This window comes from Vidua macroura, chromosome 5 (assembly GCF_024509145.1).
Source record: "Vidua macroura isolate BioBank_ID:100142 chromosome 5, ASM2450914v1, whole genome shotgun sequence".
NCBI lineage: Eukaryota > Metazoa > Chordata > Aves > Passeriformes > Viduidae > Vidua > Vidua macroura.
The window spans coordinates 15754204-15782133 of record NC_071575.1 but is presented as its reverse complement, the minus strand read 5'-3'; the positions used below and the strand labels follow the sequence as shown (position 1 = coordinate 15782133).

Here is a 27930-nt window from a genome sequence, read left to right as displayed (position 1 = left end):
ACAAGAGTAGCTTTATGTACACTTAGTAGATTAGACTAGTCTAGTTTTAGGTAAAGGGTTCCATTGTCCAGAGTGAACATATAACTTGAAAACAGTATTTTCCAGCCAGTATTTTAAATTTAAGAAGCAAATGAAAACTAAAAAGAATGGAGCACACCAAAAGCCTGCTAAATCAGCATTTGTTTTATCTCTGCATACAAGAAATTATCAGGACAAATGCAACATTTTAAATTGCAAGTAGTCTTCAGTGGTATATTGCATTCACTTACCTCAACAGAGCAGTGAGACAAAGCAACTGCTACTAACTCATCCCCAGGACAGAAGTCACAGTATTGGATTGTGCTGTGATGACTGACAGTGACTTGAGTTAACAAACCACAGGTGTTGATGTCAAAAAGCTGTGAACACATAATTACAATAGAAACCCTGTTTGAATGACTTTGCTACTGACAAACAGCTTATATGCTCAACACTGTACATTCTTGAATTCAGAAGGTAGTTCTCTTAGTCACAGGTTTGTTGGCCACATTTTTATTTACTCACACTTGAAATCAGGCATTTCTATCTGAAAGATCTTAATGGCCTAGAATTTAATCTGTAATCATAATTTCTACCTATACTGTAGTACACTACCTCCAAAAGATTACTAAAGTGAGGTACTTACCAAAAGCTTATTTTTGGCTACCACCAAAATCATGTTACCATTTCTGGACCAAGAGCAACATTTTACCAAAACCTCCACATCATCTGGTTGTTCATCTGCATTTTTAAAGAAATCTTTTATCTCAATACTTTTCAGTTCATTTCCTGAGCGTGCTTCCCAAAGCTGGAATAAACAAGAAATAGACACAATCTCTTGGCTGATGTAGGTACAGAATACAACAGGAGAGAGCTTCCAACTACTTCTTAAGAAAAAAGGGCAGAGAATAAAATACAAAAGTCCTTTGTTACTTTCCCCAGTCAACCAATAGCATTAGAATATTCACAAGTCCAAATTATTTATATATTAAAAAAGGAGAAAAACAAATTAAGAAATAAAAACAAACCAGAAAGAGGATTATGTTGTAGCAGAACCTTCTCCTTTGGTTTTTCCCTCCTATCATATTCCCTCCTATGTAGCTTGCCTCCTATCAGGCAGCTACAATGCTGCCTGAACTTCTACTTTAAAAAAGAATAAAACCAAAAACAACACCTGCCCTGCAACTCTGTAAACAATCTATTCACCATGAGAAATCTGGTACACATCTATTTTTGTATCTTAATTTCATTGAGGGACCTGCCAAAAATCTACAGAACGCTTCTGTCCCCTTCACCACATTTTTCCTTATGAACAACAGCTACAGCAATCCTTCTTTCCTGACCTAGCAACTACATAGAAACATAACAGTGTTTAAAGATCTGCAATTCTGAAACAGCATAATTCTGTTGCAACTAAAGGCAATAAAAATAATACTTACACTCTCAGAAAAACACAAACCTCTCAGTTTTATTCTAGTGCATACAAGAAAATGGCACATGGAAATTGCTTTTAATTTTTATGTCTCTTCAAAATTCATTTTCAGAGGTGACAAAACTTTCAATGGACCTAAAAACTTACTACTATTTCTGGTTAAACAATTTTTACTCCCCACTCAAGTTTTCTTAAAATGCATTAGGGGGCAAAAATATTCAAAATGAGGCTAGTCAGAATTTATTTGCAACTACAAGCAGTCAATTTTTTTCTTTCCTGGTACTGGACAAGTCATTTCAAAATCTTGCATTACAAATGAGACCAATAATTAACTGTGTCAGGATTTAATTCATTAAAGCTGATCATGCAGACACAAAATTTTCTTACACATATTTTGCATTTGACGCTAAACCTGCCCATCCCTCATCAAAACAAAGGGCTGATTTAAAAATATACTGTATACCTTTACTGTTCCATCTGTCGAGCAGCTAGCAACATATTCATCATTTGGTGAAAATCTGCAGTGATTGACAGAATTGTCATGACCTATCATTGTATTTCTACAGTATTTTTCATTCAAATTCCAAATCTGTAAGAGAAATAAACATATAAATACCATCATATTCATGAATTATCCAAAGAGATCATTCATGCTCTTCTCAAAATCATACACTGGTAACCAAAACACCACTTTTATTTTTTCTTAGTTTTACCCACATGCTCATGGACTGGATGCTATGCCCTGGGCTACCCTACAATTTACCTTTGTCTGGTAAGATGCATGAAAACTATTAACATCAGAATTACATAAATCTACTCAAAACTTTCTGTACGGTGCAGACAAGGCCCCTGACCAGCACAAAATTACTGAAAGTTTCCTCAGACTGAGAAAAAAGCTTTGTCTTGCCTCATTCCCTTTCAGCTTCCTAAATTAGAGTTATGTAGCTTACACACTTCAACGAAAATGAAATCTCTCAAGTTAGTCTTGAACAATCAGAATATCATCAGACCAAAGCCCTCACCTTCATGCCCTACCAACAGAGGACTTGCCCATTCTCCTTTGCTGAGCAGAAACACTTCTATTCTGCCTTACTGAAATCTGATAGCAGAGCTGTAGTCAATACTCTTGATCTGTTGCCATGTCTCTTCTACCAGGCTCATTTAAAAAAACATTACTTCATAGTGTTTAGATAAATTTATACACCAACAACTACCCTGTTATGACAAACAGCATGAGAATAATCTCAACCTTTTCCACTTACTTTGATGAAAGTGTCATTTGAGCAGGTGGCCAGAAGGTACTGACCACTTTTGTTATTGAACTGGCAGCAATTGACCTGCTCCGAGTGTTCTTCATACACACACCTACACTGGCCTGTTCTTGAATTCCAGACCTAGGCAGAATTAAAAGATGAAACACACTTTTAAATATACTTAAAGTAATTGTTTTTAAAAATCTGGAAAGTATGCTGAAATACAGATAAAGTTCTAAAACATTATTAATAATACCTCAAAAATATTTTGAAGAGGAAAGATTATATATTTAAATAAAGAAGCAAGACATTATGAAGGAAAAGGTCATAATTCAGATAAGAATCTGACAAATTCTGGAATTCCAACAAGATTTTGCTATTATAATGAGGAATTAAAGATTCCAACTATTTCACAGGTAACAGAAAAGAAACATTAAAAATAGAATTACCGATATATTCATCTCATATTGTGAATAGGACTGGACTCACACATTATGTTCTAGTTAAAAAGAAACATCAGATGATACAAATAAATAAGTGGTTAATTCTGCATGCATGATGTTAACATTAAGTATCTTTTATTTTATGCAACAAGTGGGACTTTTCTGTTTATCAAGTATTAAATTATTGACATAACATTTAAGACAGTTTAAAACACCTTTAGTTTTAAGAATCTGTGCTAAGTTAGTTAAACAGAAATTCAAATCATGAGTTTGAAAAAAAGAATAATCTTTTCCTCATTCCCTTACCTTGACTTTTTTATCACTTGAACAAGTTGCTACAAATTCACCATCTGCAGAAAAAGCGCAACAGAGTACTTCATCATCGTGGGCATTTATATCCAGGAGTCTCTCTCCACTTTCTGCTTTAAACACCTAAAGCAAGGGAACAGTAAAACCCTATAACTTGCAGACAGTTTGAAAACACGTATATAAGTTTATTTTATAATCTCAAACAGCATTCTTTATGTAAGCTCTTAAAAAAAGGGTTGATTTTTGAAAGCATTCATAATTTCAGGGACAAGAACGTAATTATAAAGTCCTGCACGGCCAATAGAAATTGTAAGAGAGAATTAGTGAAAATTGATTTTTCAAAATACTTTTATTCTACCCCCACTCTTAAGCTAAGAGCCATGCCCTTTCACAGCCTGTTTTAAGAGTAACTGGAAAATACAATCTATTAAAAAATCTAAGATATTTATAAAACTATGAATTCCAGCTTTATATGTATGGGACACCCATACATCTAAAGTAAGAATTTCAACAGAATTGATGATGGGAGGAACAAAAAACCAAAAATAAGTAGGGAAAAATTGTCAGGAAAATTGTCACACATTTCAGTCTCAAGTTAGATATAGGCAATGAAAGGACAGTTGGGGAAAAGTGATACATATTAATCAATTTCCTCAAATTCTAGTATTTAACTTTACAGTGTGGGGTGGGCAGGGGGTGGAAATCAGGTGTCCCTTTCCTTCTTAGGTTACATATTCTTAATTATTAAAACAAACCAGAAGATGTTCTTTAGAGCACTTTTCAGATTTTTTTTATTGAACAGAAATACCAATGACAATTAAATGGTTGGGTATTTGTTCAAATAAGAACATAAGTACTGAAGTAACAGGAAATCTACCTTCACAGTAAGCTCTGCAGAGTATCTGTTCTTAATCCAGCAATCATTTTTTTTAAGTAGCCTTGAAAACTGAAAAGCTTAAGCCATAATTAGAAAAAACATTAATAAGCTCAAAGTTTAAAAACAAAAAAAAGTATTATGGCTAATTTTCCTATTATTTCTTCAATGAAAGTTTAGTTTAAATGCAATTGCAATCCACAGATTTTTTCTGGGGTGTAAAATGAAGAAAAAAATAAGCAATCTGCAGTGTCAATAATGAGGCCATTAAGTACAGAAGCCCAGCACAGCAACTACAGCATAGCATGAGTACATCCACCAGGCATCTCCTAAGTGGATGCCATGATCATAATTCTGTACAGGCCAGCAAATAAAATAAGCAAAAAAAAAAATCCCAGTAACAACACAGTAAGTAGCCAAATGAGCAGCAACTTAGTACTCAACTTCTCAAGCATCCAAAACAATACCAAAGGTTTGCAGCAAAGTTGTTCTTTTCCCTTACCTTTGGCTGTCTGAATATGGATACTTTACCAGGTTACTGGCTGGCTGATTGCTAGTTTTCTTGAGAGCTGGCTGGCTCCCCTCCAGGCAGACTGCTGGCAAATTTATATTAGTCACATTCCTCTCTGTCTCTTCTAATCTGCTTTCTAAGCACTTTGGGCCTGTATCCAATTTAATACTGTCCTCAGCCTTGGGCGTTTTCTCCACAGATGTATTTCTTATGATTAAGACATTTCACTAATTAAACACCAAAGTGGCATAACATCCACTACCATCCCATATAAATAGTAAAGCTGTACCTAAAACACCTTACTGCTCTGCAGTACTGTAGAAGGTCTACTGTGACTGGAAATAACATTTTTTGCAAGCAAATATTAAATAAGCTGGGGTGCATTGCTGGGCTGTGACCTTTTCCATATCATCTCATGTTCACACATTAGGCCAGTGAGGGTATAAACTCTAAAATCTCACTATTCAGCTCTTGAAGATAATGTTTACTATTCTGAACATGCAACTTGGCGTTTATGCAATAATACATCCTTTTCAATCATTTGTCTCCAATCACGATTTAGATCCAAATATTTCCACATAGCAACAGAAGAGAAGTGGCAATGTTCAAGAAAATGTTCAAGAAATGTTTTTGAAATGGTACACAGCATCTCTTTTGACTCATTTGTAGGTGTCTTACCTGAAGAGTTTTATCAGCTCCACATGATGCTATTCTTTGTCTATCCTTAGAAAAGCAGGCATGGTAAACTGCATCTCTATGTGGACGAACAACCAGACGGTAGAGATTTTTCAAGGATTTTTTATTTCTACAGGGTAAGACAATTATTTAGATGAGTGCCTTTGTACTATTCAAAATCATCTCTAAGAACATTAACACTTTCTCATATATCTTGAGCAGCAAGCTTTATAAACAAACAAAATAAACAACCCACTACACCTTACCTCTCAGCCTTCATGCCCAACTAATAAAGGAAACAAATTCTAACATTCACTCAAAGCTTTATATTGTGCTCCAACAGTTCCAGCTTAGATACCAAGAAAGATTTTTATGATCTGAAATGTGCTATTTCCAAATATAGACTTTTTCCTGAGAATTCTTGTTCTCCTGCAGAAGAACTCTTCAAGTATATTAAACACTTGTAGATTTGCTTAGATCTTTGCAAATTTCCTTAATTTCCATGACAATGGCTTGATTCTTATCACTAGATAGCTAAATAAGATCTGTGACTATCACCACTTTTCAATCACAGATTAGGTACAGGATCTAACTCACCTTAGATGACTCTTGCCTCACTTGAACAAAAACTTAAGAGTTAGTAGCAATCACAATCATCCTGTTTAGCCAGATCTTAACACAGACAGCTGGCACTGTAATGAGATGACTTGGTGATAATGACCAAAACATCTCTCTCCTGAACTAACTGGATACTGACTCTCCTGAACCATGTAATTTCCAAGCAGTTTTGCTAAATAAAATAACAAAATATTCAAAGAGGAGACTAATCTGCCTGGCTCGTGCTATAATTGCTTGACATGGAGTCACTCTGTTTTGCAAGCACCAAGTACTATAAATATCAGAAGAGAAACATCAAACAGAATCAAAGAGAGTTATGTGGTCAACTGACTATCGGACAAGGCTGGGAAAATGTGTAGCTCTGTATACCTTTTCCTTAAACAACTTCCAAAAATACAGTAACAGCAAATAATTGTTTAATTGGAGAAGTTTCAAGATTGTGTAGAGATTACAATTTCCCATGTCACTAGATTATAAAACTTAGCAAGTTAGCACAAATGCGCTTCTTTTTAAAGTCACAGTTTACTTTAAAACCTAAAAACACACTCTAACATACCCAATACTGGCACTACAATTCTAACTTAAAAATAAAACTATTTAAAGAAGATTAAAAGTATCATATTTTCATCTTTGCATTGTTATTTAAAAGGAACAATAATTGATCCCAGAAGAAAATATATTACTCAATTTATTTTTATGTAATTATTACTAAGTTGTCGCCTTACATGTGTAGGGTTCCCCTTCTCGCACAAGTTCTTGAAAATTATTGCACCTTCTTTCCTCAGAAGAAAACCCCTGCAGTTCTTACAAAGATTCTTTTATTACCATACATGGTATTTAGTTGTATATTAAATTATTTCCTTGGTCAAGGGATCAGCATATCAGCAGACAGGCTGCAGCTACTTACATCCACTCCAAATAAAATGTTCCTGTTTCCCTTTGGGCATGTAGCTTGGCCTGTTGATACACCTCTGATGTCTCGGGCTGGCAAAGACCCAGCTGAATGATGTCAGGAAACGGCTGCCGTCCAAGAAGGTGCCCATTTAAGGACAGAAACTCCTGGAAATTCTCACGCACTGTGCTATCCTAAACACAGAGCAGACATTTGATAATACAGATTTATCTTAGAATTTATTTCCTTGCTTTTAAAAATTTCTATACAGCTAATATTCTTACAGAAGCCCTTAGCTCTATTTTTCTGTAAGTTATATTAGCAAATACATACAGTAGATTGAAATATTTCACTATCCTATTCAGAAAGCACAATATCCTTATTTTTCAAACAAAGAATACTAGCAATAGTGACTTATTCAAGTCACTATTAAGCACTGAGTGAAAGTGCCTTATTCAAGTCACTTAAGCAGTGTGAAATATCAGAAAGATTATTCCAAGAGGTCAGCATAATTCTACACCTCCTCAAAAGCAGAGTACCTTACGTACCCATCCCTAGGTATTGATCACTATAGCTATTGACTTCCATGGCCAACCAATTACATGCTGAAGTTAAAACAAACAGAAAACTGAGTTTCCTTCATTTTTATCTTCTCCAAGTTAAAGTTCAATTTAATATTGGTTTCATGCTTTGGTTTTATAAGTGTTCTATATATCTGCCATATACATACTTCCAACAAAATGCAATTATAAAATAGAAAATTATATTTGGAACCAACTGATCATTTACCTTTTAAAATCATACCTTTTGATCCAGGACTGAACTATATTCTACATATTCATGAATCAGGTGAGCAGGTCCCACCAATTCTGTTTTAGCTTTAATCCAATCTAAAGAAAACATAAGATCACGGAGCTCCTAAAAGAAATACAAATTTAAGTTCACAGTGTAAGTTTCACAACAGAATCTACTTAGAGGGAAAAAGAAAAACACAGGAAATAGATTAGGTATTTAATATACTTCAGTACAACTGTCTCTGGTTGAAAACTCAGGCAATTTCCTGTTTCCTGCATCTTAATTGTTCAGTTATAAAAATTCAGTGTACAGAAGGCTAAGTTCGTTATTTTCAATTGCTCTTTGATACAGCTAGTCAGACAGGAGATGGAGGTACAGAGCAATTCTTGACTTCTGCAGCACGAGACCTGTTTTTTTTAACTCTGAAAAAGCTTCTTCTAGTCCAGTCTAGCACAGATCACTGCTAATAATAATTGTTGATCTTCCTAAGAGATGCTGAAACTCCTAAAACCATTGGTAAATATCAAGGGAGTCCTGCCATAATATCCTTTCATTCCTTCAGTGCTCTGGGTTGTATCATATCAGGACTTGTGACATGGACTTGTGAACATTCAACTGATCCAGCCAGTCCCTTACAATTTCACATTTCTCCCCACAAATGAAAAGCCCCAGTTCCCACACTCATGGTCCTCAAAACAAGGGGGCTGGGCACACAAGGTCTGTCAGTCATTATTAAATCTGTCAGTCTGTCATTATTAAAGATTCAGGTAAAAAAAAGCATTGCACTTTATCCCTGTTAGTTAGATGACCATCTTTAACAAGTATTCAGACCTTCTCGAGAAAAGCTTAGCAATACTGCACAGGTGAAAAGCATATTCCAATTTAAAATCAATCAATTCCACAAGGATTAAAACATTATCATCATTAAACAAAGAAAAGGAAATACCTCCTAGCTTTATTAGCCTTCCAACAAGTAGAAATAATATCTAAATAATGAAAAATGAGTGATACCTAGAATATAAACTCTAGGAAGCATATAAGCACAATGAGCCAGGCTAAAAACTTTTGAGAAGCTAATTCTACAAAATGTAGAAAGGCTGCTAATAAAAACATTTTCACAACACACTGAAACTAAAGATACTAAGATAATAAAATAAATATGATCCAAAACACCTAGACTAGCCAACATTAATTATGAAGGTTCCTATGAGAGATAAATCCATGAAATGTATTATATGAAAAGTCAGATGAACCACCTTGAAAGAAGCTCAAAAGAAAAGGTTTGAGTACACATGAAATAAAGCAATTAACAACCAGGACCAAACACTATTCAAGACACTTGAAACTCAAATTCAAGTGAAACTACCAATTATTAATCTTTCTGCATGATTTGCATCTTATAATAGCTCAATATCTAAAGAAGAATAGTTGGCAAAAATGTCAGCAATTTTTTTAAGGTCAAGACAATTCTGGAAACAAGAGACTTACCCATCTAACTCTTGATGGGGGTTTTTTGCTACTGAAATCAGATAATGAATTTTTACACACAAATCTCTTTGACATAAGAGGAAAAAGCTAACAAGACTTCTGAAAATAAAAAAGTAACTAACTGATAAAATGCTCTGATGAAATCAATTTACTTGTATTATTACACAATAAAGAGAGCTTGGGTTTGCAAAAAGGTTTAAAGAAGACTTCTTATTAAAGCTTCTTAAAAAGGAAAAGAAAACCACAAGCCATTATGGTATAAAATAGGAAATCCCCTCAAGAACTGGTTGAAAAGACAAGATAAAAAGAGTAGAAATAAAGTCATTTTTGTAAGGGACAATGATTAATCAGAGGACCTCCTAAAGACCCTGTGCTGAGTGTTCACCCAGCTAGACTAAAGTCAAGGGGAAGAGAGGCTCAACTGGGAGAAGGCCTGGAGGGAAAAGGAGAGGTAAGAATGGGTGAAAAAGGGAAGCACAGGACACCTGTCAGAACCCACCTGCTGCATTTTGGCACCTGCCATGTGATACGCTAGAAAGTTATACCAGTACATGCAATCCTCTTGAGACAGAACAGGTGTATTAAGCTTGTAGTATTTCTTGTACTGATTTACTATGTTTTTATGTAGCTCCTGCAAAGTGAAGAAAAACACACTTTTTGCACTGAGGAATTATAAGTATTATTATTATTATTACATTGTAAATAACATTGAGGAATAATACTATTTCTCAATTGTTATACATTAACAAGTTAAATAAAAAAGCTTACCTCCCAAAGATTGTACACCTAACCTAATTTACTGCTAAAGACTTCTCCAGAAACATCCGCTGTATATTGAAAGACAGAAAAGCAAGCTGTTAACCCTTCTTCTCACACTGAAATTAACTACCAAATCTTTCTTCATCTTAAATGTGGGTAACCAACAACAACAACAAAAAAAAAAAAAAAAAAAAAAAAAAGGGATCCTTACATATGAAGATCTAAAGCAAGACAAAAAACTTGCCTCTTCTTCATATCTACTCTTTCTGTCTTGTCCTTCAGAACCAAAACTGAGCCAAACTTACAGGGCATCTTCCTGAAAGTACTGCGTTAAATTGAAAAAAAGGGAGCAAAAAGCATTTCCCTGCATTAAAGAAGAAATTTCCTATTCTGGTTGGGCCTTGATGTCTTTGGAACCAACAGTGGAACATTACATCTCCTGCTGGAAACATCTGACAGAGAAATAATGGTTACAGAGTCTTCTCTCAGTTTAGTCCGTTAGCTGCAGATGGAACCATAAAGAAATCCCCCCATAGTTTCAAATTGAAAATAAATATTTTTAATTAGTCAGCCTTAAGTTAAATTTAATTTGGACCTATGCTATGAAACTACTCAGGGTAGCATTTAACAAAGCAACATCTTCTGAAAGATGCCCAACTTTGGGGAGTAAAGTTGAATGGAATTATCAGTTGATACACTACCTGAAGCTGGTTGCGGTTCTTCTCTGTGAGAAAGTCAAGCTGAAGATCATGTAAATAATAATGAAATGACTTCCCATTACGATCACAGAACAACAGTGATTTGTTAACAAATTCCTGTAGTATGTCTTCAACTTCTTCAGTTTCCATATCCCAAAGAATACAGAGAACCTAAAAAAGTATTTACACATTAACAGAGAAGAGAATCAGAACCAAGTCGTAATATGATTTGTAAAAGGCTACCAATTAACTGTCAACAAAATGCGTACTAACAAACATAGACACAAAGGGTAATAACCAATTCAATCAGGTACCAATTCCTTCTTACCAAACCACAGGACAGATATTAGAACTTAACCTATCTTTTGTCTATTTGTGCTGATTTATGCTGACCATAAAAGGAGACAAATTCCACATAACAGTTTTCAAGCTTCCAGTGAGCTCAATTACAATCTAATTAAAGAACAATATGCAGAATGCAGATTAAACTTTAACAGTATGAATATGTTTACTCAGTTATGATTATCTTAGCTTCACTACTAACAATACAAGTCATGATGCAATAATGGAACAAATCTACCCAATCTAGCAATTATTATTAAGTTACATACCGTAGAAGTTATACATGACAATTACAAATTTTGAGAACTCTTTAAGGTCGTTGTTAGTATCTCATTAAAAATCACAAGATTTCTGCACTGCTTTTATTACCTTAGTAGGTACTTTAACATCTTTTGGGAGGATAGAGAGGTCTTTATAGTAGTCTTTGTAATTGTCATCCAGCTGCTCAACACTTATGGACATTGCTTCATCAAGGGCTTCGTAATCATAGGAGGAAGATTTTCTTATTCTTCTAAACTGCTTATTCTGCAGCTGCCTGAGATAGTATTCCCAGCGGCTTGGGAAGTCTCGTAGTAACGCACCTATCAAGGATATCACGAGAGGAGAACCTGAAGAAAAAGATTAAATCAAATTTAGAGGTCATCAAGGAAGACAATCCAACAGTTGATGGTCACGTGACCGAAACAAGTAATATTCCCAACACACTGATTAAATTCTTGAGGTGTGGAACAGAGACAAATAAAACACACAGTTCATGTAGACATTTGCAAACTCCCCAAATTTAAGTGTAATTGTGGTGCAGAGAGAAAATACACTGAAGAAAATTACCCAAAAATCAACATGAGTTGTCTGCTAAGCTTAAAAAAAACCCTAAAATATTTAACAAGCACTTGTATTTTACTTAACATATACAGTATTAAAGGATGTTCCCTTCGCTATTTTTAAGTTAAACATAGATGAAAAAAAAAAAAAGACATTCAGTGGTAAATTGTATGACAAAGTGCAACTAGAATACCTTTGCATTCTCTTACAAGAGAGTTAGCTTGTTCTGGAAGTTCTGATATTTTCATATTCACAAATAGGGATAAAATCTCCAGTCCTTTCTCATGTGCTAGTCCACTTTCCACATGAACCTCATATTTATTGCCTAGAAACAGAAACATGGAAAAAATTTCAACGAATGCAAAAAACCATATGGAAATTCAAACTATTTTCCAAGTAAAATCTGGAGCAAAGCTTCATGACTTTTTGCATAGTGTTTTATAGGACTAAGAAGAGTATAAATTCTACTTATCAGAATCAGCTTGCATTAGAGATATATACACAGAAAAAAAAAAAAAACAGACTATAAGCTAATAATTACAAATGCATTATGGGCAGTCACTGGTGAATAGTGTAGAGATAATCAGTCTAAAAGCACCAGTGTCACAGAGGTTAATTTCTTCTGTTGAGAATTACTGCACTCATCAATGTAAACACGTAACTTTCGGGATAACGTACAACACTTATTTCACAAAGAGCATTAAGTCTTCACTAGCAGAATTCTAAAGCCTTGCCACTTGTGCACAGATTGATAGACAGATTCTATCAGAATCTTGTGAAAGCTCACATGAACAAACTGCAGACACAGACCCACAAAATCTGTGGTGCAGGAGAGGGAAGTGTTCCTTACCAGCCACAGCATCTGTTACACTCCTGTCCCTGCTTGTGATGAGTACCTGACATTGATTATCAAATGCTTTTAACACCCAGGAATCCCAAATGTCATCCAGGACCAAAAGAGACCTAGTGAGAGAAGAAATACTTCAGATCAACTATTAATGCTAAAATATTCAATTTTAATAAAGAAATTTTTCATAATTTACAAAGTATCACTGCATAATTTTTTTATATTAGTATGCAGAATATCTTAATAGTATGTCCACGGAATGGTAACAAAGCTGGCAAAGGGTCTGGAAAATGTCCTAAGAGGCACAGCTGAGGGAGCTGGGGTTGTTTAGTCTGGAGAAAAGAAGGCTCGGGGGGGCCTCATCAATCTTTATGACCTGAAAGGAGGTTGTAGCCAGGTGGGAGTTGGTCTCTTTGCCATGTCTCAAGTGGAAGGATGAGAAGAAATGGCCTTAAATTGCATCAGGGTAGTTCAGATTAGATACTAGAAAAAATAATTCTCTGTGAAAGAGTGGTTAAGCACTGGGATAAGTTGCCAAGGGAGGTGGTGGAGTCATTGTCTCTGAAAGCATTTAAGAAGTGCCTGGATGTGGCACTTGGGGGATATGGCTGACAGGTGATTATGGTGGTGCTGTGTTGATGGCTGGACTTGATGATCCTGAAGGTCTTGTCCAACCTTAGTGATTCTGTGATTAAACACTGTGCAAGAAGCTGAATGCAGTTACCTTAAAAAGGTATTTACCATTTATTATTTCATAGCTACAACTGAAATGCAAACAATGTTTTGAGAGACATTTCCATTAGTAGATGCCAGGAAAAACAGAAATATTTACTGGTTTTAAGTAAATAGGTATCATAAATTAAGAAAAGAGCTGTACAGAACTAGATAACTCTGACACAGGCTAGTGATAAGCTTTGTGGGAAAGCATTCAAGTTTCATTTTGACTCAAGAGTTTTCAATTTTGTTCTTGTATCTTTGGAAAGCTATATGAGACTAACCCTCTTGTAATGCAAGTCTCTTCTTACATAAATGACATCTCATACTGACTACATATTCCAGTTGTATGGCCAGGCACATTTGTAGGTTCCTACATGGAGTCTCACCAGAATAATGTACAGTAGACTTCCCTACACCTGCCTATATGACAGAGAAGTTACTGAAAACTGTTTTTGGAAGATTGGGTTTAAGGGAGCAAGAAGTCAAAAAGACTAGCTGGCAAGCAGATGTATGGAAAGAAATAACAGTTATTTGTCTTCAGTAAGTTTTAGCTATTGACACTTAATCCTACAAATTGTTTACATTTACTATGCTTGTTTTTTAAGGGATGCAATTTTCCACTCCACTAGTTACTGGTTAAATTCTCCAATTCTCACTGAAGCATGACAAAACCTCCGCATTTTTGTTCAGCTAAGTGGCACTTACGCCATCAAAGCCTATAAATAGGGATTTGATCCTCCTTAAAGAAGCACATAAACATCAGACTACATTCTCAAAGATATATTTAAATCTTGGATACCCCTATCTCATTTTTATACAGCTCTTCTATTAAGAACCTTTTGATAAATCAGAGGGTTCACAAGAATAGTATCATAGCCATAAAGGGCTCGTTTTGTGGCACTTTCACGATTGAAAATATGATGGGTGACATGAATTATAGCCTGATTGTATGTTTTAATTAATCTGAGCACTTCAAAGTCCTCCCATTCATTAGGCACCAGTGATTTTTCTCCTCCAGTCACACCAACAAATCTTAAATTCTAATTAGGATTATTTAAAAAACCTTTTTACAAAGAAAAACCAAACCAAAACAAAAAAAAAAAAAAACCCACACCCCAAAGCAACAAACAAAACCCTGTGATAACAATCACAGGAGATTAAATTCTGTAATTTCCTATTTTAAAGTATACCACAGTTTCCATTTTTCATTTGACTAATAATTTAATCCCAAGAAACATACTGGCTTCAAAATTTGAATCCTTTGTCTAAGACTTTATTCCCAAGAGATGTACTGGGTTGGTTGTCTGAATACAGGTATAGCTAAAGTGACTTCTTGCTGGCAAAGAGAATTCCAGACCAGAGCCAGCTTCTTCCCAAGCTGCAGTGAAGCTGTGTTTCCCATACGCTTGCACCCTCTATGATTCTTAACTCCCAGGCACAGTCCCCTCTATTTCCTCCCATGCCCACTTCTGTATTGAAGAGTTTTGATTTCTTTTGTTTGTTAATAAACAAGAAATAACAATGGAAATGTGTCCGTGGAGACAGCTACTTCACATCCTTCAAGGAAAAGTGCACTTTCAGCTGATAGATTTCTTTTGGAGGACCTGTCAATATTTCCCACATCTTTTCGTCAAAAAAAAGACCCTTTTTTCCCCCTGTACAGAAATGCCAGTATTCTACTCTGTTATCTACAAAGATCACAAGGTTGGAGTATTATTCCCAAGATAACTCACTGACAAGCAGGCTCATTTAGTTTAGTAAAAATTTTCCCAGAAAACAATTAAATCCTCAGCAAATAACAAAAACTATTTCTCAAAGGTGAAAAAAGCTGTGCAATGACTGAGAAAGACAATGGTTTCTTGCAATAATTGGTCACATCATGAAAACCTGCTTTCATTTTGGTACCTCTAGACCAAACACTTTCTAAAGACGCCATCTGTTCTGGAAAGGAAGAATTTTCTGCAGTGATACACACTCTTTTTTCTGATGTATGATCCTCACATATCAGTAAAGCAGAATACACACACACAGTGAGAACACTGAAAGTTAGAGGAATTCTTATTTCCAGTTGTTTCTTCCCATCTTTCAGTATTCAATCTCATCTTTCATTATTTCACTATTTGCTTTTTCAAGCAAATATGACTCCTGCACAGCTGGCTAACGTATTTTGTTGCTAGAAATCTTATTCGCCTAAGTTAGGAAGTTGGTTAAAAAACCAAAAAACCAAAATACACACCACAGACACATGTAACCACAACACAGACACCTCAGATGATTACACCAAAGTTACTCTGCAAAGTTTTATCAGTTAAAAGAATAGTATTTGATTTTACTGACATCACCTGGGGTATTTGCGTAACATCAGCAAACGAAGACGATCTTTAGCCTCCTCAATGTTAAGTGGTGGCCTTTGTGAAAGAGTGGAGTCATGCTCCAATCTACTACAGAGATTCTGAAGTTTTATAAGCAGCCCTGCTTTGTCCTGTTTCCCAACAGAGATCCAGTGAACTCCTCCTGGAAAGTAATCTAACAAGAAAAGCAATATTAATAATGCTATACATTTTAAATAATTTAAAATATTTTATAGCAACTTACAGTAGTAAATCAGCATTAATTAAAACACAAACCTCTAGAATCTGTTGCAAGTCATCCTTGCAACTCTACTATTAACACCAAAGGCTGGTTCTACAAGACCACTCCTGTTTATTTTTAAAGGAACAGACTCTGTAAGACAGAGTCTTACACACAGAAATACACAGTCTCTACCCACAGAAATTTCACACCATCACTGATGCTGTTGTCCCTCCTTTCTACACATCTTCCTTCCTGTCCCTCCACAGCCCCTTCTGCATCCATCTTTCTGCTAGTCTGACCTACCATTTACATTTTTACCCTGTGTAGTACTGCAAGAGTTCAGAGCCTGGGGTGTAAAAATAATTCTGAAACAGTGATCAAGAAGATATCTAGAAGAGTCAGCTGTAGCAGAGGATGCTATAGTATCGATCCCTATATAATTTTTTTCTTTAATGCCAAGTCCTACTTTCTCCTCCTAGTGTCCTATGCAAGGAAAAATAAATAAAATGGAAAAAATTCCATTAAACAGTTGCATCTATGATCTACTTTAAGCTAAAGAAATATTAATCACCCACAAATGCCTGCCACTATTAAAAAGTTAGAGCAAGATTTTTTTTAAACTCGCATAGCAAGGAGTCGGAGGGCCTTACAAGCAATGCCCAAAAGGAATATAACTAGATATATTATTCTGCACTAAAAGAAAAAAAAAATGTCAAGGTAATAAAGGATGCATCTACTCTCATAAACCAAACCAGATTCTAAGGTGAAAAGCTATTCAAAACCTTTTTCTACAACTAGAATACTTAGTGGTCCTAGACCACCACATGGTTATGAAAGTTGTATATTGCAAGCAAATATTTCAGAATCACCTAAGAAATTTAGAAGTCCAAATCACTTTCAAGGTGATATATGCACCATACATGTCCAATATGTGTATATCTACGGTGATTTTTATAAAAATATAGATTTTTTTTCTGAAAGTACCTTCCAAGAGCTGAGGATCCCTTAAAGCTTCTGCTGTTAAAACAGTCTTCCCACAGCCTGCCATTCCATAAACTGTGACCCAACCTGGATCACTTCCCAAGCAGTACAGTTTCTTTTTAATAGCATCTACCAGTTTTGGTCGAGTGACAAACACAACTGGTCTCTGTGGTACGCCCCCTTCGCAGAGAATGGTCTTCACTAAAGTTAAGAACAAGAAACATCAAAATAAAACATGAGTTCTAAATGAGATGCCTCTTCAAACCCAACCAAACAACTCTTCACCCAAAATAACTACCGGGCTCCCTCCCCACCTCATGTCCCATAAAAATGCCCTAAAAACTGCTGGACTCAAAATACCAAATACTAAAAAAATACTGCTTTTAGAAATAAAAATAGTTACTTAGCATGTAAGTAGCCCCCTACCTAAAACAGTATTCAAATTAATAACTGCATGAGGAAAGCTTGTTACATTAATCCCTAGAAGTGAAGAGAGAATTAACGTCTCCCATGGAAACTGTGGCAAACACAGGAGGTCAACGTTACTATACCAAACAATCAAGTCACTTTCTCAGCCAGAGGTCACCACACCATGGATGCAGCAGAAAAGAAAGGATGTTGTGTAGGGCCTTTCCTTGGCAGTTCACAGCACAGCACTGGGGCCCAAACAAGACTTCCTCTGATTTAAGCTGAGATAGCACAACTTGAATGAGGTAAAGTATAACAGGAAAGGAAATGTGCACTTCATCTGCCCACTTTGTGGCTATATGGAGTGACATAACTGATAAACTTTGATTATCTAAGATAGCCTTGAACTCCACATGCCTTTGACACTTATTAAATGCAGAGTGCCAGTAAATATGGCAGTTAGTCATATGCAGTTAGAAGGTTCTGCCCATTAGAAACTACAAATTTATTTCATGTCAAAGATGATCCTGATGACAATGCAGGTAAAAGTTATGGAACTTATATAAGGTAACTAAAAGACCTGGTGGAAAAAATTAAGTAACCTAATAATTAGATCAATTAATCAATGATCAACTAGATCAATGTAGGTTGAGAGATTCCAGATTACTCTTCAAGATAAATATCAGAATTTTGGAGGCTACAAGTTATTCTTTTAATACAAATGAGAGTCTTTCTTTCACTTACAACAAAAATGTAACAAATTAGAGGAAACTGTAAGAGCATCAGTTCTTCTGCCTTTTAAAATCAGCATTATTCAATATGAATACTTTCAAGATGACCTGTAAGAATTGTAACTGTTGTAACTCTCCTGCCATATTAAGTACATGTAATAGACATAGTTACTACACTACCAAAATAAACAAATGCACCTACTGCTCCTTTTTCATTGGAACAGGTATTACACATAGTCACTTTCTAAGGAATAAAAAAGACAGCTTGTGTTCACACTCCAGCACAGGGATTGCTGTGGTTACACTGACCGTAGGAAGTCATTCCATCCATTGAACTCTTTCTGTTACCAGATGAGACAGCAGGGATGCCATCCTGAAGAAGCGCAGCAAGATCTCTGTACCCTTCATGGAGTAGTGCATTATAAAAGGATCTATACGAATTATTGTCTTTTGTAAGAATAATGTTTATTAGCATAGCTGCTCGCTCCTTCCGTGTATTCTAGAAAAAAAAAAAATAGAAGCGGTATTATACAAAACTATGAAACCCCAGAAATTATTTAATCTGTCACTTTGTAAATTACAGATTATTTATAGTTACAGAAATAGCCTTTAACTTCCCAAGCCCTCAACCTTATTAAGAGCAACAAAAACTGTGTGCTAGAATTTGACAAATCCAGGAATTAGATAGTCAGAAATTACTATCTTTAAAAAGGATGATAAAATACGTGAGTAGATTAGGAAAAGAAAGAGCAGTGAGAGATAATTTTACCTGTTGCTTCACTCTCTCCTCCTCCTGTAATGTCAGTACTTCATCAGAAATCATACGATCCATAATATAAGAAGTCTTGATGTCATTTTCCAGTGCTTGACGATTCATAAGCAAATAGTTTCTACTCTTGACATCCATATTTCTTCAGTGTGAAAAAGGGGGGGGGTGGGAGGGGAAGTAAAGTCAGACTGGGAACATAACTTACAAGCATGAGGAAAGACGTTTTAGAACAGCTTATAAATTTTGGTGTTAAAATCAGAAAGAGTAGCAAAGCACCAGCTAATTCTGAAAATACATATTTTTTTCCCATTCCTATGAATTTATGTTTATGAACACTTTCAGAACTAACACAACCAAAGACTACAAGCTTCTCATATACTAGCATCTTGCTAAAATGTCTCTATTAAAAGGTCTTCTCCCCACTCACGACATCCCCCATTTTTTTTTAAGTCCCTGGATCATGTGATTGGGTCAACAGGATAAGAAAGAGGACTGGCCTCATTGCACAGGATAAACGCATTGTTGTCTCCAAGTTCAAGACTCCATACAAGGACTTGGATCTTGACATATGATGGAAGAGGGAGCACCCAGCACTGCCATTGACTGCACTATACCTTCCTTTATCAGCATTTGGACACGCAACTTCAAACTTGCATTCTTCCTCCATATCATAAAAAACCAAATGTCTGAAGAAAACAGGTGAAAACTATTGACTACGGCATAAAGAACTGATCGGCGACTCTGAGAGTCCCAGTCGGTCAAAACGCTCTCTCTGATCACACTCCTGCCAGGAAAGCTCCATAAACAAGTCCAAACTCTTCCACAGAGCACCCACGCAGGTGCCTGCAGAAGCGTTCCCCTTTTCCGGCACTCTCTTCCTCAGGAGCTGGCTAGATGTAGAACAGCTGCCTTTGGATAAGCCCGTGATGGAGTGCCTCTTCCGCCGTGCTGACAGAATTTCTACAGTCACTAAAAATTACATAGTTAAGAAAGCCTTCCACACTACCTTTATCCCACCGCACCGCGGAGGAAAGGGGACGCTAAAGCTCCCTGGTGGAAAAACGGATGATAATAATAATAGCACTGCCACACGCGAGGCAAATACAGAAGAAATCGCTCGACAAACACCCAAAACGAAAGGTTAACTCACACCGCGCCGCTGTTGCCAGCCACCAACCAAACACAAACCGAGGCGCTCGGACCGCCCGCCCGCCGGCCCCTACCCTGCCCCGGCGGAACCCCTCGGGGTCGGGTCCGGCCCGCTCCGTCCCGTCCCTGCGTGTCCGCCACGCCGCTCACCTGGCGGGCAGCGCGGAGCCCCGGCAGCCGCCGGCCCCGAGCCCCGCCGAGCCCCGAGGCGCAGCCGCTGCCCGCGGCTCCCGGGAAGGCGGCGCCGGCAGCGCTTCCTCCTTCCGGGCCTGGGCGGGGAAGGGCCGGCCCGGCCCGCTCTCTCTCTCTCTCGCTGTCCGGCGTGCTCACGCCCGCCGCCGCCGAACAAAGCCCCGCGCTGCCTCCCGCGCCGGCGCGGAGCCGCCGAGCCCCGGCTGTGCGTGCCGGGATCGCTGCCCGCGGCGGGCGGGCCCCGGACGTGGCGCACCGGGCGGCGATGCGCCAGGCGCGGCCGGGGGAGGGGCCCCGGGGCCTGTAAACGTGGTGCCTGCGGGGCAGGGCGGCCCTGCCCGCCTCCGCCCCCCGCAGCTGAGGCCGGAGGAGCGCGGCGGGTACGGGGCAGCGGCCGCAGGGAGGGGGAGATGGGAGGTCAGCACTGCCAGGGCTGGGGGCATCCTGCAGGGCGGGCTCGGGCTTGGGCTTGCCGGGGGCCCGGGGCGCGGTGGGGATGTCGGTCAGTTTCGGGGAGCGGTGGGGATGTGGGTCACTCTCGGGGGAACGGACGGGATGTGGGTCACTCTCGGGGGAACGGAGGGGATGTGGGTCACTCTCGGGGGAACGGAGGGGATGTGGGTCACTTTCAGGGGGAGCGGAGGGGATGTGGGTCACTCTTGGGGGAACGGAGGGGATGTGGGTCACTTTCAGGGGGAGCGGAGGGGATGTGGGTCACTCTTGGGGGAACGGAGGGGATGTGGGTCACTTTCGGGGGAGCGGAGGAGATGAAAAACTTTTTTCCTCCGTGCTTCAAGCTCAGAGTGTGCTTCCTAGTACTGTGGCTCAAACTGCTCTAAACTACCTGCATGACAGATTAGATTTTAAACAGTACCTTTTACCCCTGTACATGACTATGTAAGTATCTCCAAATATTTATATTTTGATCTGTGACTAAACAGCAATGCTGCAAAGTGATCCAAAAAAACAGCAGAAGAGTTTGGTCTCAAATTAGGCTAAAGCAACTCTGCCAAGGATCAAGTCTATTTTGAGGAGTATGGGGGAAAATTTTAGGCTTAAAAACTACACTCTGTACTTCACTTGGATGGTTAAAATATGAGCTGGAGATTCATATTGCCTCAATCTATTCTGACCTTAATTTTATCAAGAGGAAGCTTTTCTGTTTTCTAGAGGAATGATTTAATGAATCTTCTGAATTTTTTTATCATGACTTTTTGTTAACTGATGTTTGTGATTTTACAGATGACACGAAATTGTTACAGCAGAACTACTAAATTAAAGCTTGGTTTGCAATTTTATTTTTCAAATTGAAAAATTAACTCTCCCCTTTTAGTGTGGTGTAGGTAGTAATTATTTTTTAAATCTACAGGTGAAACACAAGTTTCATCAGTGAAATTGCTGATGAACTTGTGACAGTCATCAGCTACAAAAAGAAATATACTTTTAATCCTTGTAATTTTACATACATATTTAAAATAACTTTGTCTATAGCAGACAAAGTATTTCTGGTAAGATGAAATTAGCTTAAGCTTGGAAAGTCAGTTCAGCTGGAGAAAATATGAAAGCAGTGCTCTGTAATATTGAAAGCAAATGAAAGTATTATGATACTTTACAAAAGCTCACATAACTAGGAAGCATAGTGAACACCAAAAGAAACATTTTTGAAGTGTATTTGTGTACTTAAAGTTTATGTTTGAGGATGTTTAAAAAGAAGTTAAAAACTAGTCCTGTTTTTTTTTTTTTCCCTAGCTTTCTCCTTTGCTTCTGCTTTTTAAAACCACAAAATGTCTGAAGTTAAGCCAAGGAAAAAAGGTATTTCTTCATCTAAGACCAGTGAAGGTTCACAGAAGGCTGATAAGCACAGTAATTATGGGAAGCTGGCAAGTCCCAGGACCAGCAATAATCACAGTTCCTTTTGGATGGATTCAAGGACAAGTTTGAGTGTCGTTTCCCTTGCTGTTTGCCTGGTGGTGAGCTGGTAGGTAACCCTGTCTAAAGAGGATTTTAATATTTTCTTTTGTATTCGGTGGGGTGTGTGATTTACATGCTAACAGAGTGCTTGGGCTAAATGTCTACAGAAACTTGTTAGAGCCAGAAGGATCCAGGAAAGAGTAGCAATATTGACAAGCGTGGAAACATGGGCATGCAGTGAGTTATGTAGAAGCTCCATCTGTTACATCATGTTGAAGGTGCCTTGCTCATGAATTCTAAAGACCTGCTTTGGAGACTGCATCTACCTGGATAGCAGCTTAGGCTGACAGGAAGTGCTTGTTTGGCAGGCAATAAATGGACAGAAAAAGTGAAATAGTTTTCTGTAAATAATTTCCTCAGCAGTGCAATAAACTGTTCATCAGGTGGAGTCTTTAAGTGAAGAGACCTTTGTTAAAGATGTTTTAAAATACCTTAGCAGCATCAGTGCCTTAGTTACCTTAGCATGCAGTGTAAAAGCAAAGACCTCTATCGATGCTGCCCTGCTGTCATACCTTTTTTAGAAGTATCAAGACAGATAATTTTCTTTTTTTTTTTTTTTTTTTTGCTTTTTTTTTTTTTTTTTCTTTTCCAGTAACAATTTGCTGTGAATCAAGTCCTGGAATACTTAATATATACTAATTAAGAAGTTATGTTTTCTGTTTATTTACTTGAAATTTGCAGGTTTCTATTTCAGCAGTCAGGTCAATTTGCTGATCTGGAAAGAAAGTACAATTTTTTACATCAAGAAGCTGAAAAAAATCTGGATGTGGGAAATAAAGTAAACTTGATTTCTGAAAAGGTAATAATTAACATCTTAATTGGATGATCTTTGTTGAATATTTGTCGTTGCTTACTTCATTGTTATTTTATTAATTTAACTGCCTGTTTTAAAACAAGTTTTCGGAATGTATTTTACTTGCCTGTGAATAGGCATTTAGAGACTATTTCATGTGACAAAGCATTTCAATCCATGCCATTGTTCCACTAGGTGAATACAGTGGTTGTATCTCAGTATTATTTTTTTAGAAACTAAACTATTTTTAAGAACTTATATATATATGCATGTTTCATTTTACCAGTCCTCTTTCATGTGCGATTCTAAGGTACATTGATTTGAAGAAAATTTACTGGCATTTAGATGTAGCAGACCTGTTCTAATAATATGAAGACATAATAAAGTGATAGATGAGAAAATACTATAGTAATGAAAAAAAAAACATTACCATGTGTGACATTATCCAGTAGAAAAGCTGTGCTGGCTGCTGAATTATCCCTGATACATTATGGATAATGATGCACAGCTCATGCCAGTGATTCTGTTTCAGCACTGATCTCAGAATAATGTCATTTATATATGATGTAATTTAGATATTTATATACTACAGATTTCAAAGTGTTGCATGGGATTTACTGTATTTTGGACAAAAAAAAAACCAAGCATGGAAAATTGCATATATGCTATAGAAGTTCAACAACAGACATACCTTTTTTTCCTTGACTTTTTCATGCTAGGTTAATCAACAATATTTTAAAGAGGAACCATGGAAATGCACCATGGAGGAGCTTTGTAACAAGTACAGTGGTTTTTAAGGGACTTTATTATCTCTTAATAAATGTAAATGGTTTTCTGTTGTTACTTTTGTTAAGTAGACACAGACATTGTTTTGTGTTGTAAATGCAGCTTGAGTCTTCTGAAAGTATCGTGCAAGAAGCTGCGTCATCCATCTCTGTGATGACTGAGTTTGGGCAGGAAATATCTTCTCTTCGTAACACCATAAATGATATTCAGAACAATGAACAGATTCTATCTCTAAAGATGCAGAGCATTAATGAGAAGTTCCAAAATGTTACAAATTCCTGGAGAAGAAGTCTGGATGAAATGAACACAAATGCTAGTGGTTTAAAATCTGAAGCAAAGTTCATACATACAGAAGTTACTTCCAAAATTAATGAAGTTGACCAAAGAATTAAATCCCTTGCAGAAAGAGTGAGAGATTTGGAAGACAGTACAGCCAGAAATATCAGAACACTAAAAAAGCAAGAAGATGATGAATTCTCTAGAGTTGAACAAAAGTTGAACTTGGATGCAAAGTCAGTTGAAAAGCTAGAAGAGGAACAGAATAGTCTGGTAGCCAAGGACACAGACCTGAATCAGAAACTTGCAAACTATGAACCTAAAATTGAGGAGTGCAAGAGCCATTTGCCAACAATTGAAAATGCTATCCACTCTATTCTTAGGTTGTCAAGTGACTTGCTTGGTATGGAGAAAAAGATAGAGGACTTGAAGACTCAGCTGTACGCTGTGGAAAATGACATGTTGAAAACTGTTTCTGATACAGTGGTGATGCAGAAGGCTCTTGAAGGCCTCCAGTCCAATGGCAGCTTGGTCAAAGTGCAGCATGAGCTAGCTGTTCTAGAAACGGGGCCTGACATAGCAGTATCTTCAAAAGCAGAAGAAGTAACTTTAGAAAGCTTTAACTTAGAAAATGGCCAGAATGGGGATAAGTGAATTTGGTCTTAGGTTTAAATCACATTATTTATAAAAAAGTGCTTTTTCATCAATGAAAAGCCTATGTCAAAGATAGCTGATGTACTGTCACTGATCTAAAGATCATTGGAAGAGCTTGAAAGGTTGAGAAAGAGAGTAGAGAGCAAGGAAGTAATACTTTGTTGAAGAAGGAAAGGAATATTTTCTTAAATCAAGGATTATTTTCAGTTTATTTATTAAAAGATCTTTTTTTTTATTAAAAATAATTGAAGCCAGGTATTTAGATTTAAGGGAAAAAAAGTTCATATTTTTAGTGTTTTTAGTTTTCACTACCTAGTTTCTTTTGTTACTTTGTGTATTATTTTCCATAGACTTGTAACACAGTGAACTGATGATTTGTGTTTTCAGAGGTCACCTTGGAAAGTCACGTAGCACCTTCTTGTAATTTTTTGTTATAATAGAAGTAGTAACATTTATTAAGTATACTGACAAGAAAAAAAAATCTGGTTGTATTGTAACAGAAATTGATTTCCTAGAGACAGGGTTTGCACTCGATTGTCAAAATAGTAAGATATTTCATTAAAGTATAGCTTGAATTTTGATGTTGAGTTGTTAAGCTAGAAATATTTTTGTATCCCTCTAGTGTGAAAAGACTTGGAACTTAATGAAACAGCTGGAAGATCTTCAAATAATTTCTCACATTAAATATCTGCAGGAAGATATTTATACAATGAAAGCATGGTCTAGCAGCATAATTAAAAAACAAGAAGAACTGGAGAAGAATTTAACAAGCCTTTTTCACGCAGTTGCAAGCACTGAACAGAACGCAGCTTCTGTAGCAAAAAATGTAACATTGACAATTGTGACAGTAAAAACTGACATAAGGCGCGTTTCAGGCCTGGTCTCAGACATGACTGCACTGACAGATTCTTTGCAAACACTAGAAGATAAAGTAGAAAAAGGTGAAAAGGCAACAGTAAAAAATATAGGTGACCTCCTTACCAGTAGCATCGACCGAAGTATGAAAATACAAAGCTTGGCATCCAGTAATGCAAGAAAAATAGAGCAAATTAAGACAGCACTGTCTGAGTTAAGGAACAATTTTAACAAGCATTCTGATAGACTTTTGAATCTTGAAGGTGACAGAGCAAAAGTTCTGAAGACAGTTGCATTTGCAAATGATTTAAAACCTAAGATGTACAAAGTTAAAAAGGAGTTTGCCATCTTGGAGCCCTTAATAAATGACCTAACACTGAGAATAGGAAGATTAGTAGAGGAGGTGTTACAACGGGAGAAGGAAATTGCTTTACTGAATGAGAAATTGGCCAATCTAACAAGAGTTCAAACAGAGATCAAGGATGTGAAAGATGAAATAACCAAGATTTCAGACATTAATTGATCATTGAAAGATCATTGCCTAAAGAATAGTGTTTGAGGAACATGAACTCCCATCATGCGTAGTACTAAGAAGACACAATATTTAAGGGCTTCATATCGAAGCACACCTAAACCTGAAATGTGTCCTATTCCTTTGAACAGGACAGGAAACAGTCATACTTATTTCAAGGGAGAAATAATAATGTGAACAAGAAACATACCTCTATGCATGTATTTTTCTTTCTGAAGAATGAGAGATGCTATATTTAATAAATTGCTTGTTTTGTACAATAAAGCAGTGTTAGTTAAAGTACAAAATTATGTTCTTAGCTTTAGAGTTTGCTTTCATGAAGAAAGCAGGACGCAAGAATGGCAGATCTCCAGTTTCACTTTCCTGCTGCAAAGGAAGGGATAGAATTGTGGTTTCCAGCTAAACAAGAGGTAGTCCAAAAGAAGTAGCACTTTGTCTCTATTCACTCTATGATTTTTTGTAAACCAGTTTCTTTTTAAAATATTATTTAACAAGGTAAATGCAGTGAAGCAAGAAATGCTCAGAAATAGTGCTGATGCCTTCTAGAAAGTTTGTTGCACATTTAGATGGAATAATTTGTATGAGGCTTTATAACTGTAAATCAAAATTACTGTGCAGCACCATTCTGCCTTTATAACACAGAATGCTCTATAGGGACAATGCTCTGAAAGACCTAATAATGCTGCTGATGGCTTTATCCCAGTGTCACAGTGTCTGCTCAGGAATCCTAACAGTGTTAGCCATTCATTTTTTCTTAGTCTGTAAAATACTATAGTGAGCAGCAGAATTAGCAAAGAGAAGTTACTTATATCCCAAAAGGCTACTGCTGTGAACTACTGTGACTATTTAAGTGCTGAAGAACAACAGCTTTGAGACATTTGAAGTAGGCAGTAACAAGATAGTGGGAATGGTTTTAGTAAAGGAAGGTGGGGGAGAGCAGTGCATTAAATAGGAATAAAAATGGCTATAAATATAAATTAGAAGCAATACAGCAACTCAGAAAATCCCTGTAAATGAAATTATATCAAGAAGTGTAAGTATATAGTAAAGCCTTTATATCTTTTCAGTTGGCCATACCTTAACATCTTGGAACTACTAGACTCTTGATTGTATGGAAGATGCAAACATTCCTCTCCCTCACTATTTTCATCCTCATTCAGCATTCCATGTCTTTTGGTCTGCTTCATGTTCCTGGTCTTCTGTACCTTCTTTGCTTCATTTGCCCACAGTCAACCTCCAATACTTTGTTTAAAGTTTTCCTCTTTTTGGTATAGGTCCATTCCTATCTCCCCCTTTCTTCTACCCCTTTCCAGGCCACCTGACAGATGGCAAGAATAAACCTGTCAAAAGACAAGTTTTCCTAGAAGCATCCACAGATACTCTACCAACCCCTGTCCCTTTGCTCTTCCACACAGTTCTTAAGTGAGCTCCTGAAAATAACCAAATGGCATTTGAGGGAGGCAGCAAAATTAAAGAACAGCCATGGTAAAATATGCATTGCCTGTCATACCTGAAGCAATGTATGTACACATGCACATACACCTTAGGGGATTGAGGGTTACATAATAAATATATTGTGGATTAAAGGCATCACAGGCTACAGTCATTTTATTCACTTTGCTTTCAATTTTATGAATGCATCATTTGTGGTCAGCAGCCAGTAGGAATCTGGAGGCAGAACTGGAGAACTGGTAGAGCAACGTCTACCCAAGTGATGTGGAAAATACATTCCAGCTGCACAGTTAATCTGAGCAGCCATGACACAG

At 37.0% G+C, this 27930-nt stretch overlaps 2 protein-coding genes across 9 annotated transcripts in view; one reads left to right on the top strand and one right to left on the bottom strand.

The window, feature by feature from the left end:
* Positions 1-20320, bottom strand: part of APAF1 (apoptotic peptidase activating factor 1) — a 31211-nt gene extending 10891 nt beyond the window's left edge. For 2 of the 5 annotated variants that reach the window (XR_008437342.1, XM_053978789.1), the window contains exons 1-18: positions 20107-20138; positions 18957-19098; positions 18497-18686; positions 17052-17249; positions 15836-16019; positions 12780-12892; positions 12123-12254; positions 11477-11715; positions 10769-10936; positions 9808-9939; positions 7830-7943; positions 7041-7219; positions 5519-5645; positions 3453-3578; positions 2713-2844; positions 1914-2039; positions 665-826; positions 270-398 (exon numbers count right to left, since the gene is read on the bottom strand). Coding sequence is in view for 4 of the 5 variants with exons in the window: in XM_053978789.1 (XP_053834764.1) it covers positions 270-398; positions 665-826; positions 1914-2039; positions 2713-2844; positions 3453-3578; positions 5519-5645; positions 7041-7219; positions 7830-7943; positions 9808-9939; positions 10769-10936; positions 11477-11715; positions 12123-12254; positions 12780-12892; positions 15836-16019; positions 17052-17249; positions 18497-18686; positions 18957-19094 (2589 nt within the window). In the remaining variant the exon portion in view is untranslated. Of the gene's footprint in view, positions 1-269; positions 399-664; positions 827-1913; positions 2040-2712; positions 2845-3452; positions 3579-4831; positions 4923-5518; positions 5646-7040; positions 7220-7829; positions 7944-9807; positions 9940-10768; positions 10937-11476; positions 11716-12122; positions 12255-12779; positions 12893-15835; positions 16020-17051; positions 17250-18496; positions 18687-18956; positions 19099-20106; positions 20139-20255 lie in introns of those variants that run through there. The other 3 variants (XM_053978790.1, XM_053978792.1, XM_053978793.1) reach the window with 3 other exon arrangements.
* A 132-nt stretch (positions 20321-20452) lies between these two features.
* IKBIP (IKBKB interacting protein) lies at positions 20453-27754 on the top strand. Of its 4 annotated transcripts, none has more exons than XM_053978794.1 (4): positions 20453-20677; positions 22047-22275; positions 22950-23067; positions 23950-25364. In XM_053978794.1, the coding sequence occupies exons 2-4, from the start codon at positions 22082-22084 to the stop codon at positions 24775-24777; spliced, it is 1140 nt and encodes a 379-aa protein (XP_053834769.1). In that variant the 5' UTR covers positions 20453-20677; positions 22047-22081; the 3' UTR covers positions 24778-25364. The 4 variants fall into 4 exon arrangements, with proteins under 4 accessions (XP_053834769.1, XP_053834771.1, XP_053834772.1 ...); XM_053978796.1 differs by having other exon boundaries at positions 20453-20714; XM_053978797.1 differs by lacking the exon at positions 23950-25364 and adding an exon at positions 25400-27754 and having other exon boundaries at positions 20467-20677.
* The last annotated feature ends 176 nt before the right edge of the window (positions 27755-27930 follow it).

Coding starts and splice junctions, on each gene's coding strand:
- IKBIP (XM_053978794.1), top strand. CDS start 22,082: ATGTCTGAAGTTAAGCCAAGGAAAAAAGGTATTTCTTCATCTAAGACC. Junction 22,276..22,949: donor GTTTGCCTGGTGGTGAGCTG/GTAGGTAACCCT, acceptor TGAAATTTGCAG/GTTTCTATTTCAGCAGTCAG. Junction 23,068..23,949: donor TAAACTTGATTTCTGAAAAG/GTAATAATTAAC, acceptor TTGTAAATGCAG/CTTGAGTCTTCTGAAAGTAT.